This window comes from Papaver somniferum, chromosome 11, assembly GCF_003573695.1.
Source record: "Papaver somniferum cultivar HN1 chromosome 11, ASM357369v1, whole genome shotgun sequence".
Taxonomy (NCBI): Eukaryota; Viridiplantae; Streptophyta; class Magnoliopsida; order Ranunculales; family Papaveraceae; genus Papaver; species Papaver somniferum.
In genome coordinates, this window is record NC_039368.1 from 84,711,593 (window position 1) to 84,733,837 (window position 22,245).

At 36.6% G+C, this 22,245-nt stretch overlaps 3 protein-coding genes across 4 annotated transcripts; 1 reads left to right on the plus strand and 2 right to left on the minus strand.

Annotated features, from left to right (window-relative positions):
* Positions 1-4,843: 4,843 nt before the first annotated feature.
* LOC113321719 lies at positions 4,844-17,867 on the plus strand. Its single transcript, XM_026569626.1, has 2 exons — positions 4,844-6,131; positions 17,032-17,867. Exons 1-2 carry the CDS (start codon positions 5,327-5,329, stop codon positions 17,052-17,054), a joined length of 828 nt encoding a protein of 275 aa, XP_026425411.1. The 5' UTR covers positions 4,844-5,326; the 3' UTR covers positions 17,055-17,867.
* LOC113321718 lies at positions 6,249-9,853 on the minus strand. 2 transcript variants are annotated; one of them, XM_026569624.1, is made up of 4 exons: positions 8,440-9,853; positions 7,400-7,528; positions 7,087-7,220; positions 6,249-6,712 (listed from the first exon to the last, which is right to left on the minus strand). In XM_026569624.1, the coding sequence occupies exon 1, from the start codon at positions 9,675-9,677 to the stop codon at positions 8,556-8,558; it is 1,122 nt and encodes a 373-aa protein (XP_026425409.1). In that variant the 5' UTR covers positions 9,678-9,853; the 3' UTR covers positions 6,249-6,712; positions 7,087-7,220; positions 7,400-7,528; positions 8,440-8,555. The 2 variants fall into 2 exon arrangements, with proteins under 2 accessions (XP_026425409.1, XP_026425410.1); XM_026569625.1 differs by having other exon boundaries at positions 7,087-7,250.
* On the minus strand, positions 17,227-22,163 carry LOC113321717. Its single transcript, XM_026569623.1, has 3 exons — positions 20,831-22,163; positions 17,996-18,523; positions 17,227-17,619 (listed from the first exon to the last, which is right to left on the minus strand). The coding sequence occupies exon 1, from the start codon at positions 22,083-22,085 to the stop codon at positions 20,886-20,888; it is 1,200 nt and encodes a 399-aa protein (XP_026425408.1). The 5' UTR covers positions 22,086-22,163; the 3' UTR covers positions 17,227-17,619; positions 17,996-18,523; positions 20,831-20,885.
* Between the last annotated feature and the right edge of the window lie 82 nt (positions 22,164-22,245).

Consider the following 22,245-nt stretch of genomic DNA (forward strand, 5'->3'; position numbering starts at 1 on the left):
AGTAGATCATAGTCTCTAGAATTTTCATTTCTAGAGTTTTCTTCACTAGGCCTATAAATAGGCACTCCATGGTTTCATTTTGATCATCAAAAACTCAAGTGAGTAACCAAGTAGTAGAGTGAGAGCTAGAGTTAGAGTAAGAGCCAAAGTGCCTCTTTGTAAACAACTAGTGGAAGCCAAAGTTGCTACACAAACCTCTTGTAACATTTTCATTTTCATATTAATCAAAGCCTCACTTTCCAATTAACCAACCTCTCTTTCAAAATCATTTCCATAACCCATCACATTTCCGCATTGCGCCAACAAATTTGGTATCAGAGCAAAAACCAGTAATCCTAAAACTCTACTCATGGCAATTAACCAAATATTCAAGGTTTCAACTATGCCCAAAGTCTAATTCCAATTTTTGATGGTGAGAGTTACGATTATTGGAGTCTACAAATGAAGACACTATTCATTTCACAAGACCTATGGGATTTTATAGAAGAAGGTTATAAAGTACCAGAGTCGGCAGAAACTCTGTCGTCATGGACGGACGCAGAGAAAAGGAGTATAAGGAAAATAAGAAGAAAGATGCTAAAGCATTACTGTTTCTACAACAGGGCGTAAGCAAAGCTATTTTCCTCGAATTTCGGTGGCAAAAACTTCACAGGAGGCCTGGAATATTCTCAAAGTAGCATTCCAAGGATCAGAAAAGGTAATCTCCATTAAACTACAAAATTTATGGCGAGATTTTGATAATTTACTTATGAAATAAAATGAAACTATCCAGAACTTCTTCTCAAGAGTTACTGGCATAGTAAATCAAATCAGTAGTTATGGAGATACCATTGAAAATAAAGAGTGGTAGAAAAGATATAAGAAGCTTACCATTCAAATTTGATCATATCGTCGCTGCCATTGAAGAATCAAAAAATTTATCGACTCTCTCGGTACATGAATTAATGGGTTCACTCGAGGCGCACGAGAAAAGAATAAATAGGTTCGCGGAGCAACCATTGGAGCAGGCATTTCAATCAAATAAATTTCAGTGAGAAGAAAAATAGAAGCCAAATACAGAAAGCTCTAGAGGGGGATCATCATCCAACTCGCAGTATGAGAAAGGGTCGACGTCAAATCAAGGACCCAGAAATTACTCCCGCGGACGTGGAAAAGGAAAAGGAGGTTATAGAAACAACAATCAAAGGTACGGAAAAAATAACTCCTCAAATCTCCGATGCAATGTTTGCAAAAATTTTGGACATGCAACTGAAGATTGCAAGTATAAGTGCACCAAGTGTGATAAATTAAATCACATGGAGAAAGATTGTTGGCTTAATGAAGCAAACTATTCCGAGAAAAACAATTCTCAGAATCAAGTATTCTATTCCTGCCTCACCTCGCAACAAGAATCGCAAGGTATATGGTACGTCGACAGCGGATGCAGCAGCCATATGACAGGAAACAAAGAATATTTCGTAAAATTGGAGGAACAAGAGATTCCGCCAGTCAAACTTGGAGATGGAAAGTTCCAGAATGTTGAAGGAAGAGGAGTCATATCCGTACGTACAAGGTCAGGTAAAACTCGATACATATCTGATGTTCTTTATGTTCCTGGCCTAGCTCAAAATTTATTAAGTGTTGGACAACTTATAAGAAAAGGGTACTCACTACATTTCGAAGACGGAGAATGCACAATTTACGATAAAATTAATAATCAATTGGTGGCAAAAGTAAAAATGTCAGGAAATTTTGTCTTTCCCCTATCTATGCCATCAATTGAAAATTGTGCAATGAGTACCAACCATATTGACGAAGGAAAGCTATGGCATTTGAGATACGGGCATCTCAACTACAGATCCTTAAAGGTTCTAAAATCAAAAGGCATGGTAATTGGTCTTCCCAATATCGACGGTGGAGATAAAGTATGTGAAGGTTGTATTCTAGGGAAGTTTCATAGACTTCCATTTACGAAGACATCGTGGAGAGCAAGAAGGCCCCTCGAATTGGTGCACGCTGATATATGCGGTCCGACAAGAACAACTTCACTCAACAACAGAAGATATTTTCTCTTATTCGTGGACGATTATACCAGGATGATGTGGGTGTACATTCTTGAGCAAAAGTCCGAGGCATTCACTAAATTCCTAGAATTCAAGGCGCTGGCAGAGAAGCAAAGTGGCCATCAATTGAAAGTTTTCCGTACAGACCGTGGTGGAGAATTTACTTCAAAAGAGTTTATCAACTACTGCAAAGAAAATGGAATTAAAAAGGAGCTCACCGTCCGATACACTCCACAACAAAACGGCGTTGCGGAAAGGAAAAATCGTACGATCGTGGAAATGGCTCGCAGTATGCTAAAAGCAAGGAAGCTACCCAACACCTACTGGGCGGAAGCAGTCAACACAGCAGTGTACATCCTTAATCGCTCGCCAACAAAAGCGGTTCACAATAAAACTCCATACGAGGGATGGCATAAGAAAAAGCCTGAGGTAACTTCTTTCAGAATTTTTGGTTGTGTAGCATACTCACATATTCCATCCCAACATAGAGAAAAGTTCGATGAAAAAGGAGAAAAGCTTATATTCATCGGATATAGCGAGGAGTCTAAAGCCTATAGACTTCTAAATCCAGATACAAAGGAACTGGTAATATCAAGAGATGTTATCTTTGATGAATTCAAAGCTTGGGATTGGAATGATGAACCAGATAACCACGAGTCTCCACTACTCATCGAAGAAGAGCCATATCTGTCACACCAAGAAGAAAACACTCCACCAGCAAGCCCGAGATCTCCTAGTCCAACACAACAAAGTCCAAGCTCATCTGACTCAAGTGCCCCACCTAGAAAGGTGCGTTCCCTAAGAGATATTTATAATGTATCTAATTGTGCTTTTATAGCACTAGAACCTCAAAAATATGAGGAGCGGCAAAAGAAGAAAAATGGAGAAACGCCATGGACGAAGAAATGCGAGTAATTGAGAAAAATAAGACATGGGAGCTCGTCAATCAGCCAGTTGATAAAGAAATAATTGGTCTGAAATGGGTCTACAAGACAAAATATAATGAAGATGGGTCAATTCAAAAGCACAAAGCAAGGCTAGTTGCAAAAGGATATTCCCAGCAACCAGGAATTGACTACAACGAGACATTCGCCCCAGTCGCTCGCATGGAAACAATTCGGATGGTGTTAGCTTTGGCAGCTCAACTCAAAATGAAAGTCTACCAATTAGACGTAAAGTCGGCGTTCCTAAACGGAGAACTAGAAGAAGAGGTGTACGTTGAACAACCTCAAGGATATATCCGAAAAGGAAAAGAAAAAATGGGTATATCGTCTCCGCAAAGCACTATACGGTCTTAAGCAAGCACCGCGTGCATGGAACAGCAAAATCGACAAGTATTTCCGAGATAATGGATTTGAGAAAAGTCCAAGTGAGCCATCACTCTACATCAGAAAACAAGGTACGGACTTCCTAATTGTCTGTCTCTATGTTGATGATTTAATTTATGCCAGTACAAAACAAGAGATGACAGAAAAATTTAAGAAGGAGATGATGAAAGAATATGAGATGACAGACTTAGGACTTATGCGATATTTTCTTGGGATTCAAGTAAAACAATCTCCAGAAGAAATATTCATTTCTCAAGAAAAATATGCGGAAGACTTACTGAAAAGGTTCAACATGATGGATTGCAAACCAATTGCAACTCCAATGGGTACCAATGAGAAATTGGTAAAAAATGATGGAGCGACAAAAGTTGATCCAACCTTATTCAGAAGTCTAGTCGGCTCACTGATCTACTTAACAAATACAAGGCCAGACATCGTCAATGCAACCAGTATTGTTTCTCGGTTTATGAGCGAGCCAAGCAAGTTACACTATGCAGCCGCAAAGAGAATTCTTCGGTATATCAAGGGAACGAAGGATTTTGGCATCAAGTATACAAAAGAAAAAGATAATGATTTAATTGGCTTCACAGATAGCGATTGGGCAGGTTCTATTGAAGACCGAAAGAGCACATCAGGCTATGTTTTCTGTATGGGAACAAAAGTTATCTCTTGGAGTTCTAAAAAGCAAAGCACGGTGGCATTATCGTCAGCCGAAGCAGAGTACATAGCATCAACAAGTGCAGCATGTGAAGCAGTGTGGCTAAGAAGAATAATGACCGACCTACAACAAAGGCAAATGCAGCCGACGACTATCTACTGTGACAATATGTCTACAATTGCAATGACAAAAAATCCAGTCTTCCACGGAAGGACGAAGCACATAGAGCTACGACACCACTTCATCAGAGAGCTTGTAGAAGACAAGGAAATCGAGCTCCAATTCTGTCCAACACAAGAACAAAATGCAGACATTTTCACGAAAGCAGTCACGGTGGATAAGTTCAATCATTTCAGAGAAAAGCTCAACATCACAAATTAAGAGGGAGTGTTAAAAATAAAAATTAATTTGTGATCATTATTCTAGAATAATCTTGAAGTTCCCTAGACTAGGTAAAGCCCAATACATTCTAGAGTTTTTGGGCCTCTAGAGTCTTCTTTTTAGTCACATGTAATCTAGAGAATTCTTTCTCTAGAATTCTCTTAAGGCATAGTAGATCATAGTCTCTAGAATTTTCATTTCTAGAGTTTTCTTCACTAGGCCTATAAATAGGCACTCCATGGTTTCATTTTGATCATCAAAAACTCAAGTGAGTAACCAAGTAGTAGAGTGAGAGCTAGAGTTAGAGTAAGAGCCAAAGTGCCTCTTTGTAAACAACTAGTGGAAGTCAAAGTTGCTACACAAACCTCTTGTAACATTTTCATTTTCATATTAATCAAAGCCTCACTTTCCAATTAACCAACCTCTCTTTCAAAATCATTTCCATAAACCCATCACATTTCCGCATTGCGCCAACAGAGAGTACAGATGCGAAAGACGGCAAGAGTGGATTATAACAGTACTACTGCTGCAAACTTGTTGAGAGCAGTTCAAGCGCGAGAGTTCACTAGGGAGGAAATGGAGGAGAAGGAAAAGAAGAAAGAAGAGAATGATGGGAAGAGGTATTGTATTCTATATTTACCTAAAGATTGCATCTATAAAACTCTTATTAAACTTCCCATTGAGTCACTTAGGAGATCAAGTTTGGTTTGCAAGCCATGGTACAAGATGATCAACAACTCTATTTTCATCCAAAACCATCTTCGTCGATCTGAAATGGGTTTGATCTATCTAAGTCGCCTGGAACAGAAACTAATTCAGATGAGATCGTTTTTCATGTCGACAAACATTATCTCCCGAGTAAAACCAACTGGGAGTCTCGAATTGACCAGTATGAAGTAGAGTTGAATTTGCAATTTATGGAGATTAAAGATGGGAAAAGCATGGTTAGGTCTTTGAAGTTAAGCTCTTATGGAGAAATACGAGCTGCGTGCAACGGCTTGGTTCTACTCGGAAACAGCAGAATTTGTGGTCCAATTGTCATCAATCCTGTGACTCGAGAATACACTGTTCTTTCTCGTGGTACAATAGCTCTCCCGCAGGATGAATCTTATGGATTTGCATTCAGTTATGGAACTGGAGTGTACAAAGTTGTACATTTGTTTCGAGATCATCTGCCGTATTTTGGATGTGAGGTTGTAGAAGTTGGTTCTCATACCTGGGGGTCAGTTGATGGTCCTAGTTTTGGACTTATAAGTCAGATGGGAAAGGCTCCAATTGTTTCCCTTGGAGCTTTTCACTGGATGCCTCATATTGAGAACAATGAATACATAGTGTCAATGGGCATTGATGATGAAAAATTTCGCGAAATCCAGTTACCGAAAACTAGTGGAAGATATGATGGTGTTGATATGGTGGATTGCTTATCGATTGTGAGTCAAGCCGATTATAATCAACTTGATGTTTGGATTTTGGAGGATTTGGATGCAAGTAAGTGGATCTTCAAACAGAGGATTATTGCGGGACTAACTCTGTGTATGGTGCCCTTTGGTTATAGTTCAAGAACCAAGTTAGTTCTGAAGAGAGACATAAATCAAACATTGTTTACTTATGATTTTGAGCACAGGGAGATGAAGGAGATTGAAATGAATGAAGACTGTTCTCCATGTCTGGGATCTAATGTTCCTCATTTTAACAGCTTAGTCTCTTGGAAAAACCGTGTAGGTCAGCGACTGGAACGCTAAGATACATCAAGCTACTATTCTTATGTAAATCACATTTTTAACAACTGCTTCGAAAAGAAACTATAACAACCTTTATCAAAAGATCTTAAAAAGCAGATTGAAAAAGAACGAAAGAAATATAAGTAAATCACATAGAAAGCTATTGTTGCCTGCTGTTTAATCCTTAAGATATCTGTAACTTAGAGAAGTAATTAGGAAGAAAAATGGCAATTAAGAACCCTTCTGCAAAAATATGTGCATCTGGCAAACCCTGTCAGATGACTTTGGAGGAGTACAAGGTATGGTTGAAGAAATTTGATTTGAGACTCATCCACGAAATTTATCACAAAAAATAAGGAGGCAACAGTAGCTTGCAGCTGCAGGTCAGTATGGTTGCAGAAGCTTCAAATAACAGCAACAAATATCAGGCAATTTTTGAACCTTCTGCTTAAAACAACTAAAAACCTCTGACTGAGTCACTGTTTCTTGAGTGCATTCTTTCTATCCCTGAGATGGTAAGGCTTGGCCCTCCTGGTTTTATTCTTGTTCAGCACTTGCATATCCTTTATGTTTGGAGAGTATCTGTTCATTCACAAATTCAGATAGTTTTCCTGAGAGGAGGATCCATAACAATTGACAAAAACAAAGATAATACCAAAAACTTGTTACGGTAAGTCTGTAAGATTAAAATTTATTGCAAATATTTATTGCAGCATGGAATAAATATTCTGGAATCAAATGAAATTTCCCACTCAGTATGCCAAGCTTAAAAAAAAAAGAATATTCTGGAATCAAATGAAATCGTTTTGGTGTGTTCCCCAATAACAGATTGTGGCAGGATATTTTGCAGGGCAAGCTTTGATGCACTTATTTCTTCTAGCAACAGCTTGCCAAGGAAACAAACAATAACCGAGTACTGAATCTTGACAACCCAACAAAAAAAGTTTGATACTTACAGAGGGAAAAGAGATTCTATCCCAACACCAGCTATCATCCTTCTTATTCTAAATGTTGATTGTAGGCCAGCATTCCTTCTTGCAATAACAGTGCCTTTCAGAGTAGAAACTCGTCGTTTGTTCTCTGGAACTTCCTGTTCATTTCTGGGGTCAGAATGTTTCCCCTATTTTTCAATCAAGTGGTGTCTTCAGCAAACAAAACAGATATTTTTTTTGGATAAAGACTAACCTAATAACATTAATTAAGACAACTAAGCTTAATTATACCACAAATTACAAACATTTGGGCTGACATTATTCACTTCCGGCTCACCTTTAGGGTAGGGGAAGGAGATTCAAGTAACTTTTACTGGTTCCAGGAGCAACCCCCATACTTCAGCTCACATCATCTGAAGCAATAACCACCTGCATTTTCCCTGCCCAAATCTCCCTGAGTGTCTTGCTGCAAATAAGGGACAAAAAGTAACAATTTATTCAGGAGATTCTAGGATTAAACTGACTAGAGCAGTCTGAATGTAACATTATTAGGTAAGCAAGTACAAATGAATTAGAAGTCTGGGTTCGGAATAACACTTAAGAACCCGTTAACTTTTGGGATGTAAAGTTTCTTTGCAGTGCCAGAGGCAACCCCTGTTAGTGAACCACATGTTACCTTCATAAACTCACCTCTTATCACTCTATAATGATTCTCAGACTCAAAAGAACATTGTGGATGAAAGCAATTTCCTGGATATCAGACCTTCCTGCAACAAGAGACTGTCCATTTTTTTCTATCGTTTTTTATTTTTGGTATATCATGGATCTATAGTTGACATTAGTTAGCAGGTAGTGTATCCACGGCGCTTATGGTGTGCTGGTGGTGACACCATGTTGGCACTCACTAATTCAAGCAATTGGTTCCAGGAATATTCCTCTGGGTTTTAAACACTTGTAAACAGGTGATTGTCAGAGACTCCTGCCACTGGACTAGTTATTTGTTTCGGTCTACTATGTTCCAATTTTTCCAGCAACTCAACTTTCTAGAACTCCTAGAACATACTCTTTTATAAACTTCATTGAAATAAACACTCATCAGTCATATTTAAAGGTGACTACATTGTAAAATGATGCTTAATAAGACCCTTAGAGATTGGAACTCTGTAAAATGAACACCAAGGTATAAACCTCTTCTCCAAGCTATACTTAAAATTCGTTAGGCATATTAGGCACAAAAGAAGAGAGATTCTTAATATTATTCTCGGATATCTTGAATTAAACATATCAAAATGTATACACATTATCCCTTTAGTCATATATAACTAACATTATGAAAGCATAAATTATCATTAACAAAAAAGATGGCAAGTTTAATACCTTAGCTACAACGTATGTATCTCTGAACATCCTCCAGAAGTATTACTAGGTAGCTCTAGATTTAACTGCACCTGGGTATAGCTTCAACAGTTCCGGAGCTTGTACTTCAAACTTGATCACAAACTCCTCCAAAAAGGCTCATCACCAATTTTCATAAGCGAAGATAAGGGAATCTGATCCGTAACCAAACCTTTGGAGGTTAAAATTTTGTAAGCAGAACACCTAGGTATAATCCTCTTCTTCAAGCTACAACTAAAAATAGCTGGCCATTCAGCTGGATTGCAACCCATTTGATTCACAAGGTAATCCATTACGGAGGTAATCTTTTTCTCAGATTGCATCATGCACTGAGGATATGACCTAAATGCTCTATGAATTTCTTCTTCAGACCAACCCAATCTTCTGTAAAAGTTCACCCTTGACTCCATGGTGGATTTGCTCAACCCTGCAAATAACTGGATAGCTTTAAGATATGTTGTTTTATAAGGATCAATACCCAACCCCTTAATCTCTTTTACAATCTCCTTCAATCTGCCAGTTCTTATTGTAAGTGCCCTTGGTTGATAGATTAGAAAGTTAATAATGTTGGGTTGAGGGACTCCTTCATCTCTCAGAATATCAATATTTACCATCATAGCTTTTATTCCCAAATTTGACATGAGAAGCCATGAATTCCATTTAATGATGGTGACTACATTCTTATTCTTGTCACGATGAACAATGTTCTCGAGGGTATTACAGCAACGGATTATTGAATCTTGTAAGCTTCTATTAAGGATGCTTGGGCTACCAGATATGAACTTGGCTAGGTCAAGTCCAGAAATCCCTTTGGATTTGAAAAAATCTAATTTGGGTTGGAGGGTTTTCTGAGGATTGTTTAAGAGTAATGAAGGAAGCTTAGAAATGGTTTTGGAGATGTGAGGTTGAGTAAATCCGTAGTTTTCAAGTAGGTTTAAGACTGAATCTGGTTTTGTTGTTGTTGTGAAATTGAGCTTTCTAGAGGCAGTAATTGCTTGATTCTCTGTTAACCCACATGAACTGATTAAGTAATTGATTACGAATGAAGAAGATGATGAAGAAGGCTCCTCGTGTTTTGGGGGTGAGGAACTAAACCTAATACCAATTGAAAAAGATGGGTTCTTTTGATTATAAAGAAAAGGAAGCAAATTTATGGTTGCTGAGTTACCTCCATTGAAGCTTGTTGTTTGAGATAAGATACGGCGGAGAGAAGACAGCATCGTTTGAAGGTGAAGAAGAAGACTGGAGCAGGAAGTAGGTTTTTCAAATGGAACTGCTGTCCTGGGTGCAAATGCTGATATGTAATCAGGTCCTGTGGTGTCCCGCCATCCGACCCTGGGACCGGGTGTTATGGCTCTGCTAATCGAAAATCATCGGAATCAAATTCCCTGCAATTACGGTGGGGTTGGTGGGTTTGTCCGTACAATTCACTTTTTACAGGGATTTATAATTTTATGGGATTACAAATTTTGGAATTCATGTAAAGTTTTTGTGTGTTTGATGACTCAATTGAAATTTCTATGATTTATAGAGTTTTTTTTTTTTTTTTTTCTGTTAAAGTCTTTGTATCGTTTGGCATTACCCATAAATCTAAAAATCGTACATATATGGGATTTACAGTTAAGAAAAAAAATGGGTCCATAAGTCTCTTGATAATTTTCCCAACAAATCTTAGGGGTTTGGGGTTAGACTCCAAATGGAGAATTTGCTGGAAAACTGAATCCCATAGGAAATGTGATTCCAAAGATTCGGACAACCAAACGTACAGAGGGAAACGTAATCCTACCAAATCCCCTGAACCCATAAATTCCACCTTTAAAATTCTATATCCAAGTAAATAAATAATATAGTATTTTTTATTGGTTTTGCTATGATATTTTAATAACAGAACTAGTGACCAAACACCAAGGTGACCAAATTTGGAGTACAAAAACTCCGTTCAAATATTGAGATCCATTAAAACTCCATATTAAACAAAATTGATACAAAAACCCAATTTTTGAAAAATTGATACAAAAATCCCAAATTTCAAAATTAGTTTCATCAAATTCTTTGGGGTTTTTATGTTATTTTTGTTTTGATGGGTTTTTGTGGATGGATAGTGACACCTTTGGGGTTATAACCCGCGGACCGTTATGCCTAAAATATCCACAATTTGTGTTAGTGAATCGACGAAGGGCATATGCCACGCTCGCTTTTTCGTTTTCCAGGGTATCCTACGGTTAAGAATCATCTATTATTCGTCATATGTTCCATGGATAGGAAAACATTGTTTACGGCTATAAACTGTGAAGCGGAAATTTTATACTCACTTCGTCCTTAAACAGATGATTTACTTCAAGTTTACACAATTCTTAAGGCAATGAGGAAAGAGGAGTATTTTCAAGTATTTTTTACAATTATATCCTTATGGATAATAACTAGTAAAAATTAAGAATTGGTTTCTCTCTAAACTATACCATGAATATTCGTAACCTTTATACTCTCAAAAAGTATTTTAAAACACCTAATTAACGAATATAAATATGGCTATGAAATTATACATATATCTTTTACAAACAATAATCATCTAAAAATGTGATTTTAGAAATACTCATTTGTTTAGTGATATAGGTTATCTATTAGTGGGATAAAATTTAAAAATGGTTAGGTCATCTATTTAGGGACGGATGGGGTATTTTCAAAGTCATTTACGATTATGAATTCGTCATTTCTCAACGTAAAAAACAAAAAATCACTAGCCTACGGCTGGGAAATGATCAATTCCTAGTCGTAGATGAACTACTTACGATCAGGAACAAATGAACTCCTAGTTGTAGGAAGTGTTTACGGTTAGAATTCAGTTCTTCGTAGCGTAAGTAATTCTTGAAACCGAATCCTAATTTGATCATTCTAACCTATTTAAGCAATTAGAAACAACAACAAAAATAGTGGATTTGCCGACACTTACCTAGTAGAAGTTATGGATGGAAAATTCTCTGGGTGTTGAGGTGTTTAACCATATTGATTTATTAATCCTATTTTTCTTCTTCAAAGTTTATCATCTTCATGATAAATATGAAGAGGAAGAGAAGGAAAGAGTAATAGATTTAGGTTTTTTTCTTAATCAATAATTGTTAAATTAGATTTGTTTCCATTAGGGATTTTTGTTATACATTAGGTTTTCCCAATCCACATTCAAATCATTAGAATTTTGTGCACCCCTCAAAGTTCAATTTCTACAATCCCAGGTTCTTTAGATGATAACTAAATGGAATATGTCCCAAGAAAAAATGTGTCAAATTATGTTCAAAATACAAAATTTGTTTGTAAGTGCAATGTTAAACCAAATTTATTTTACCTTATTTCTTTACTTATAAACTACGGGTCTGCTACATTAATAAATACCACCTTCCGTCCAAAAAAAAATGGTATGTTCACTTTTCCAATTTGAACGGAAAGTACTTCTTTTCATTCTCGGGACACTTTACCTGGTAGAACTGAGGGAGTAAAAACTTAAAACCTTAAACAATCTCCCGCGGAGGTTCCGCACCCCAAGACTTGTTTCACTTGCAGTATTCAATGTATTGTCAACAATATGATTACTGTCTCTAAAATGATGATTCATGTCATTCAAGATCGTAAACTCAACTAATTCTCGAAAATATGTGATTTAGTGAACCAAACTTCTCAATCACTGAAATCACTGCATCAGATTGTCATAAGCTATAGGCTTTTTAGATACCTGTTTCATGCTAAAAAAAATTCAAATTTTATATCAACCTAACCTAATTCATCAAAACACCAAAAACCCGAAACTCGTACATACAACAGTGAGTCAATAAAATCAAAAAATTAAATATTCTATATAACCCAGAGTCAGTAAACTTAATTCATGATGAACTGCAAGAATAAATGTATTTGGAAACAAAAAAACCAAATTTATACAGTGATTATGAACGCAAAACCCTAAGAGATTGAATCGAGTAATACCCGTATCCTTTGATGAAATATAACCCGCAACTGTGAAATTTAAATGAAAAATCGGAAAGAATCAAGAATGAAAGATTATAACTTGTTTTGCTTTGTTGAGTGTTCAGGATCTGGATTGTGAATACATACCTTAAGAGTGTTCAGCATATCATAATTCAAAAGCTACGTCATAACCCTATTTTCACCGAATAAATTTCAAATATAATCATCAAAAAGATAATTAGATGCAAAAGCATAGCGATGCCCTCTTATGGGATAAGGAGGAGGAGATTCGAGAGATGTTGCAGACACAGAGGAATAGAGATATATGGATGAAAGGTTTTTTACAGGAGGAGGGGATAGAGACGATTGAAAAGCATAAGCTTTTTTTCCTATTACTCTTATGTATCTCCCTTCGAAGTTGAGGCGATTGAGTGTCCCTACAGATATCAAAAACTAAGGGCAATTTCATGGCAATCAAGAACTTTATTATTTTGTTGAGCCACGTGGATGAAAAAACTGCATTTTCTACTATGTTAAACAAGGTAAAATGAACAAATCTGATATTTTGGGATCCCACTAGTGATTTTATTAATATAAACTAACAACAGTTGGGTCCCACTAATGATTTTATTTACATAAACTAATAAGAGTTTGGGTCCCACGAATTATTTAACTGATAAAATAAATAATAAAAAATAAATCCTAAATATAAAAACGGGTTTGGGAGAGAGAAAAGCAAAGAGCGTTTTTTCTTCAATCTCCATCGATCTTCCTTCCAACTCCAGCGTCTCTAACATGCTCGCCCGCTCTTACATCAAGCGCGCGCTAGATGATCCAACTTTATGGACAAACCAACAAATTTGTTGGTTTGTCCATCCAATTTTCATGTTTGTTGAGTTCATAGTGGGAGAAAAATCAATCCATAAGAACTGCTCTAAGACGATTGAGTATTTTGGGTAGCTATAGAAAACGACTCGGGGACCATGGTTAATCTTTCATCTACCAAAAGCAAAGGCACACGTGCAGAGAAAGGGTGTGATCTGGACAACCATGGCCTGGGATTTATCTTTCCCAGCGGCAAACCTGACCACTTTTTATCTAGGATAGCTTATCCAAATTATGCTATATATTATAGATTGCAGGTACTTTTAACCTTGCTAATCCTTTTGATTTTTTTTGTAACAACTTCATCGTCGCTAATATCGACAAGAAATGTGACGCATGCTGAAATGTTAACCATATATAAGGCTCTTTGGTGGATATTTCCTTCTCAACTCTTAAATACAATTGTCAAATTTGATTGTAAAAGTTAGTCCATGGTTTGTATGGGTCTAAAATTAATGTGCCTAGGCTTGACAAATCTTTGTTATTTGAGTGTATCGAAATGTTAAATAATTTGTCGAATTTGATTGTTCATCACATTCGTAGAGTCCACAATAAAGCAGATGATCAGCTGTTTAAGTTTGTGAGGTCTCGGACTTGTAATATAATGGTGGTTTACTCCACTGTTTGTGAGGTCTCAGACTTGTAATCTGTTGTCAAATGATGTTGTCTATTTTCCAAAATAAAAGAAAAACTTATTTAAAAGAAAATCGTAATATAATAAATAAGGAGGATTCCTTCACTCTATCTTACACTTTGAGGGATATTTTTCTTGAAATTTTTTCAAGGGTGATGGATTTGAAGTTAAAATTTTGAGGATATGTTCCTCTTACAAGGGTTTACATATCCACAAAAAATGGGCACGTTCGGAAATACCGAATTTCACTATCTATCAATCTTAATTTCAACGATTGAGAATCCGCTAATTTTCGACGGTTTATTTTTAATATAATAGATTGTAATGTTATAAGTACCTAAACGTGTTCATTTTTTATAGGAACATCGATCTTTATCATAGAAACATACCTAAAAATATTAGTTTCAAATTCGGTTTAGGTTGTATTAAAAGAATTATCTCCCAAGGTGTGAAATAATGTGAATACAACCATGTAAGTGGATACATCATCCAGAATAAAGCCCATTTGACCAATAAGAGCAAGTCTTATGGTGGAATCCATCCATCTTCCATCTTCCACGCCACCTCACCATTTGGAATTGTTGATGGAAGCGCAAATGTAATGGTGGAATAGTAGAAACACTATTCTTAATGGAACTAAAAAAACGCAATTAAGAATGGAGCTAAAAAAACGCAATTAAGAATGAAGCTTTTTTTTTTCCAGCCGTTAGATTTCAACAACTCATTTTAAATCTACGGATAAAAAAAACGCAATTAAGAATGGAGCTAAAAAAACGCGAATGGAGCTTTTTTTTCAGCCGTTCGATTTCAACAACTCATTTTAAATCTACGGATAAAAGAAAACGCAATTTTTAATTGCGGTTTTTTAGCTTCATTCTTAATTGCGTTTAACGCTATTCTTATTGTCGTTTAGATGGATTTCACGGACCCTTCCACCATCATGAAACCTTACTTGGATTTTCGGTAGAATACCCAACTTAGGAACCACTAGACTTACATTTCATGAATTTTTCACACTTGGAATAAGTTGGATTCCACCGTAAGACTTGGTCTAAGTCAAAGTATTAACGAGAAAGAAAAACTATTTAGACTTTGTCGACGTCCATTTTAACTACACTTCATCATATTTTCCATCAAAAAATACAAAAATCTAGATGATTGACTTAAGAGCAAGTCTTGCGAAACTCCAAATCTTCTCTAATAAGGTGTAGAAAGGCGTTATAAGTTCCGAACCCTTGAACCATCATTCAAGGTGTAGAAAGGCGTTATAAGCCAATAAGGTTTTCAGACAGAGGCTGTGGAAGGAATTCCAGGAGAAAATACAATCAAAAGAGAGTGAGACGGACAAGAAAGAGTATCTCAGTTACTCACTGGACTGAACCCCCATCAAGAACTTCTTCTATCGGTGAAATTTGGGTTGTAAAGAGTTGGTTCATCCTGAAGCTTAATTTTTATGGAGTTTGACAGATCCATTGGTATGTATTTCCTAATCACTTGTTTCTGTTTTTCTCATTTCTTTTTTGACATTGTTTTTTCCCATTATTAATTATTTTTGCTAGTATCATCAAGCTGCAAGATTTGTGGAAATTGAAAATCCCGACCTCTAGAATTAGTGATTTTGGAACATTCAGCCACTTGAAAGTTGAAAAATTAGAATCTGGGTCTTACCCCTTTCCCTAATTTGTTTAAGGTTTGTGCAATTCGGTGTAAAAAAGAGGAACTTGTCCTTCAGTGTTCTTGATGTCAACGACATAATAAGTAACCAGCAGCATCTGTTAAAATAGACTATGAACAAATTTTGCACTACTTTAATTTTGTAGCCCATAATAGAGAGGTTTGGAATTGCAGTACTTTGTTTAGAATGATTTATATGGTTGTTGATATATTTATTCCCTTAATCCAAGCAGATTAAAGATGTGAAAGACGGCAAGAGTTGATTATAACAGTACTACTGCTGCAAACTTGTTGCAAGTTGTTCAAGCGCAAGAATTCATGAAGGAGGAAATGGAGAAGAAGGAAAAGAAGGATGGGAGGAGATATTGTATTCTGGATTTACCCAAAGATTGCATCTACAAAACTCTTATTAAACTTCCCATTGAGTCACTTAGGAGATCAAGTTTGGTTTGCAAGCAATGGTACAAGATGATCAACAACTCTATTTTCATCCAAAACCATCTTCGTCGATCTGAAATGGGTTTGATCTATCTAAGTCGCCTGGAACAGAAACTAATTCAGATGAGAACGTTTTTCATGTGGACAAACATTATCTCCCGAGTAAAACCACCTGGGAGTCTCGAATTGACCAGTATGAAGTAGAGTTGAATTTGCAATTTATGGAGATTAAAGATGGGAAAAGCATGGTTAGGTCTTTGAAGTTAAGCTCTTATGGAGAAATACGAGCTGCGTGCAACGGCTTGGTTCTACTCGAAAACAGCAGAATTTGTGGTCCAATTGTCATCAATCCTGTGACTCGAGAATACACTGTTCTTTCTCGTGGTACAATAGCTCTCCCACAGGATGAATCTTATGGATTTGCATTCAGTTATGGAACTGGAGTGTACAAAGTTGTACATTTGTTTCGAGATCATCTGCCGTATTTTGGATGTGAGGTTGTAGAACTGGACTTACAAGTCAGATGGGAAAGGCTCCAATTGTTTCCCTTGGAGCTTTTCACTGGATGCCTCATATTGAGAACAATGAATACATAGTGTCAATGGGCATTGATGATGAAAAATTTCGCAAAATCCAGTTACCGAAAACTAGTGGAAGATATGATGGTTTAGTTGATATGGGTGGATGCTTATCGTTTGTGAGTCACGCCGATTATAATCAACTTGATGTTTGGATTTTGGAGGATTTGGATGCAAGTAAGTGGATCTTCAAACAGAGGATTATTGCGGGACTAACTCTGTGTATGGTGCCCTTTGGTTATAGTTCAAGAACCAAGTTAGTTCTGAAGAGAGACATAAATCAAACATTGTTTACTTATGATTTTGAGCACAGGGAGATGAAGGAGATTGAAATGAATGAAGACTGTTCTCCATGTCTGGGATCTAATGTTCCTCATTTTAACAGCTTAGTCTCTTGGAAAAACCGTGTAGGTCAGCGACTAGAAGACGTCTGACGTTAAAATGCATCAAGGATACTATTCTTATGTTGTAAGGGATGGCAAAACATATGCAAGTATCAACAAATACTACATTTTACTATGGGATAGAATCAAGGATGTTGTTAGCTTTGCCACTATTGGGATAGGCTGTTGTTAATTGTCATAAATAAAACAAGTCATTTTTAACAACTGCTTCTAAAAGTTACCTGTACAGTTTCCTGAAACAATAACAACCTTTACTAAGAGATCTTACAAAGCAGATAGAAAAAGAAGGAAAAAAATACAAGTAAAACACATAGAAAGCTATTGTTGCCTGCTGTTCAATCTTGCCAAAACTATATATTCAGACTCATCAACAAAATTTATTACAGAAAATGAGGAGGTAACGCTAGCTTGCAGGTCACAGTGGTTACAGAAGCTTCAAATAACTGCAACAAACATCGGGCAACTGTTGAAGTGTTGAACCTTCTGACTGGGTTACTTCTTGAGTGCATTCTTTCTATCCCTGAGATTGTAAGGCTTCGCCCTCCTGGTTTTATTCTTGTTCAGCACTTGCATCTCCTTTATGTTTGGAGAGTATCTGTTCATTCACAAAGTCAGATAGTTTCCCCGAGAAGAGGATCCATAACAATTGAAGAAAACAAGGATAATACCAAAAACTTGTTACGGTAAGTCTGTAAGATTAAAATTTATTGCAAATATTTATTGCAGCAAGGAATAAATATTCTGGAATCAAATGAAATATTCCCACTCAGTATGCCAAGCTAACAAAAAAAAAAAAAGAATCTGGAATCAAATGATATCGTTTTGGTGTGTTTCACAATAACAGATTGTGGCAGGATATTTTGTTGGGCAAGCTTTGATGCACTTATTTTTCTAGCAACAGCTTGCCAAGGATACAAACAATAACCGAGTACTGAATCTTGACAACATAACATAAAAAATTTGATACTTACAGAGGGAGAACAGATTCTATCCCAACACCTGCAACCATCCTTCTTATTCTAAATGTTGAATTTAGGCCAGCGTTCCTTTTGCAATAACAGTGCCTTTCAGAGGTGAAAGGCGGTGTTTGTTCTCTGGAACTTCCTGTTCGTTTCTGGGGTCAGCCATGTAAGAACTTCACCTACCACTTTGAGCTGAACGGTATAACCAGGTTGTATATCAGGAAAATCTATGTGCTCTTTCACTGCTTGCACTTGTTCTTTACTGATAATCTCTGTATAAGAAATGTAGATTACATTCTCTGAAGCAATGAAATGCATGCCTGCATATATGTCTGGCTGTTTTATCGAGCCTCTTGAATTTTATACGCAGACGAGCTATGTCAGAGTGTATAAGCAACCCCCAGTATTCTCTGCTATAGTAGTCCAGCCTGTGCGGTGCTTATATGTCCGAACAAGGGCAGGCATGGCATAGTTAATTGCATTCCTCACCCTTCCAACATCCGTATTTTCCCTGCCCAAAACTCTCTGAGTGTCTTGCTGCAAATAAGGGACAAAAATTAACAATTTATTCAGGAGAATTTCTAGCATTAAACAGACTAGAGCAGTCAAAATGTAACATTATCAGGTAAGCAACTAGAGCAGTCTGAATGTAACATTATCAGGTAAGCAACTAAACTGAGATATTGTGGTTCATAGACCCTACATTTAATATTCCTCTGGGATTTAAACACTTGTGCATAGGTGACTCTGTCAGACACTACTTAGTTCCAATTTTTCCAGCAACTCAACTTTTTGGAACTCTACAACATACTCTTTTCCAAACTTCATTGGAGAAAAGACTCATCAGTTACTTATCAGTCATTTTTGAAAGTGAGTACAGAGTAAATTGATGCTTAATCAAACTTTTGGAGACTGATATTATGTAAAGTGAACACCTAAATATAAACCTCTAATCCTAGCTATAATTATAATTCATTGGGCATATTTGGCACAAAAGACGAAAGGTTCTTAATATTATTTTCCGAGATCTTAAATTCACTCTACAGACCTGTCAAAATGTGTAATATGACCCCTTTAGTCATATAACTAACAACAGGAAAGTATGAATTTTCTTTAACAAAAAAAGAACTCAAGTTTAATACCTTAACTGAGACATGCTACAACATATTTATCTCTGAGCATCCTCCAGAAGCACTACTAGGTAGCTCTAGATTTAACTGCACTTGGATATAGCTCCAATAGTTTTGGAGCTTCTAGCTCACTTCCCGAAAAAGAATCATCGCCCATTTGTATAAGCGAAAATAAGGACATTGATCCTTTGACCGACCTTTGGAAATTAATTTTTTTTTAAAGGAACACCTAGGTATAATCCTCTTCTCCAAGCATCTCTATTCAATTTTCATTTAGTGTTTGAACTATGTAAGCATTAATAGCGAACACAAATTTATTTATATAGTCTGACATATCAAGAACAAGATCTTAGATTTAGACTCGATAAAACTGCTCATATCAAGAACAAGATCTTAGATTAGACTCAATGAAACTGGTCATTCGCGAAATTAATAGTAAGCCCCACGAAGCACCAGCATTTTTCTACTCAATTATCAAAGCTCATATTAACAAACTACGGATACAAACCTCTCTCTGAAATGTTTTCCTCCCCCCACCTCTCCCCCTCCCCAAATTATTAAGATTAGAAGGCCTAATCTTACACGTTGATCATGACAAATGTTAGAGAATTTAAACAAAATGAATCATTGAGGTCATTCGAGTCAGTTCCCCACAGTCAGTTTTATGGGACCTAAACGCGAAATTTCCTAGAAACAAAGACCAGTTGGAAATTGGAAAGAGATGATTCAGTAATCCAGGAATCCACAAAAGGAGAAAAGAAGAAGAAGAGAGAGCAGTAACACAATCTGAATCAATAACGAGTTGTGGCAAAGGTAAGTAATCAGAGCTAGGTCAGGGTGCTTAGGATAAGGGCATTGGCAGCGCCTTCATATGGCGTAAGGATTTACTCAATTGAGGTTTTGGGAGGTCTAGCTGAAACTGAAAGGGTGCAAGATCTCCGCTGCATAGCACTATATAGCTGCTGGCAACACTTACGCTAGATGATTTATATCGAGACTAATTTATAAAACGGAGATGCAAACTGACTCGACCAGACAAAAAAACATTATGGACGGAAGAAATTTCTTGGCTTTCAGATCATTCCTGCAACAAGAGAAGGTCTTTTTTTTCAACCATCTTTGGTATATCATGGATCAATAGTTGACATTAATTATCAGGTAGTGCATCCACGGCGCTTATGGTGTGCTGCCGGTTCCAGTGACCAATGAAGCGAACTATTCAGAAATAGTGATCGCAGAATCGCGGGTCCAACATTTAATATTTCTCTGGGTTTTAAACACTTGTGCACAGGTGATTCTGTCAGATACTCCTGCCGCTGGACTAGTTCTTTGTTTCGGTCTACTATGTCCCAATTTTTCCAGCAACTCAACTTTCTAGAACTCCTACAATATACTCTTTTACAAACTTCATTGAAATAAACACTCATAAGTCATTTTCAAAAGTGACTACATGGTAAATTGATGCTTAATCAGACCCTTAGAGATTGGAATTCTGTAAAACGAACACCAAGGTATAAACCTCTTCTCCTAGCTATACTTAAAATTCGTTAGGCATATTAGGCACAAAAGATGAGAGGTTCTATATATTATTCTCGGAGATCTTGAATTCACTCTATAAAGATATCAAAATGAATAAATATTACCCCTTTAGTCATATAACTAACAATACGAAAGTATAAATTATCATTAACGAGAAAAATGTCAAGTTTAATACCTTAATTGAGACAAGCTACAATATTTTTATCTCTGAACATCCTCCCGAAGTACTCCTAGGTAGCTCTAGATTTTACTGCACTTGGGTATAGCTTCAATAGTTCTGGAACTTCTACCTCAAACTTGATCACAAACTTCTTCAAAAAAGACTCATCACTCAAACTCAAAAATGTAATTAAGGCAATTTTATCCTTAACCATACCTTTGGAGGTTAAAATTTTATAAACAGAACACCTAGGTATAATCCTCTTCTCCAAGCTATAACTAAAAATAGCTGGCCATTTGGCCATAGATGAAGGGTTATAACCCATTTGATTCACAAGGAAATCCATTGTTGACATTATCTTCTTCTCAGAAAGCATCATGCACTGAGGATGCTTCCTAAATGCATTCTGAATGTCGTCTTCTGTCCAACCCCATTTTCCGTAAGCATTCACTTTTAATTCCCAGGTGGGTTTGGTCATGGCTGTCAATCCCTGGAGACCACGAAGAAATGCAGCTTTTGAAGGATCAAAACCCATACCCTTAATCTGTTGCACAATCTCCTCAAATTTAGTAGTGCTGATTGTAAGTGAACTTGGTTGGTTCATAAGAAAGTTCGAAACATTGGATTGAGGGACACCTTCATCTCCCAAAAGCTCAATGTTGACCATCAAGTTTTTTAGATATACGCTTCCGGTAAGAAGCCATGGATGGCGTCTGATAATTACAATAACATTCTTGTCAAACTGAACAATGTTTTTCAGGGCATCACAACAAGGAATTATTTTGTCTTGTAAGCTCGTCTCAAGGACTCTTGGGTTGCAAGAGAGGAAGAACTCGGCAAGGTCAATTCCAGAAAGTCCTTTAGATTTGAAAAAATCAAATTTGGGTTTTAGGTTTTTTTGAATTCCAAATTTGAGAATTTTTGGATACCAAGTAATGAGTTTGGAAATGTAAGGTTTAGTGAATCCGTGGTTTTCAAGCAGGTCTAAAACTGAATCTGGGTTTGTTGAAGTTGTGAAATTGACAGTTTTAGAAGCAGTAATAGCTTGATGTTCAGATAATCCACATGAATTGATTAAGTAATGAACTACAAATGAAGAAGAAATGGAAGAGTTTTTATGATTTGGGGGTGAGGAACTAAACCTAATAATACTGATCAAAAGAGATGGGTTTTTTTGAGTATAAATAAAAGGGGAGAAATGGATAGTTGCTGAATTACCTCCATTGAAGTTTCGTTTCCGAGATCCGATACGGCGCAGAGAAGACAACATCGTTGAAGTTGAAGAAGAAAAAGACTGGAAACACTACTAGGTTTTGGTTTTGGTTTTGGTTTTGGAGGACCAAATGGAATCTATCCCCAAGCGCTTTGTGACAAAGGAAAAATGGATTTCTATGTCGTGCTACTAGCCTACTACCATATCAAAGATACTC

Coding starts and splice junctions, on each gene's coding strand:
- LOC113321719 (XM_026569626.1), top strand. CDS start 5,327: ATGGAGATTAAAGATGGGAAAAGCATGGTTAGGTCTTTGAAGTTAAGC. Junction 6,132..17,031: donor CTCTTGGAAAAACCGTGTAG/GTCAGCGACTGG, acceptor AAAACCGTGTAG/GTCAGCGACTAGAAGACGTC.
- LOC113321718 (XM_026569624.1), bottom strand. CDS start 9,677: ATGCTGTCTTCTCTCCGCCGTATCTTATCTCAAACAACAAGCTTCAAT.
- LOC113321717 (XM_026569623.1), bottom strand. CDS start 22,085: ATGTTGTCTTCTCTGCGCCGTATCGGATCTCGGAAACGAAACTTCAAT.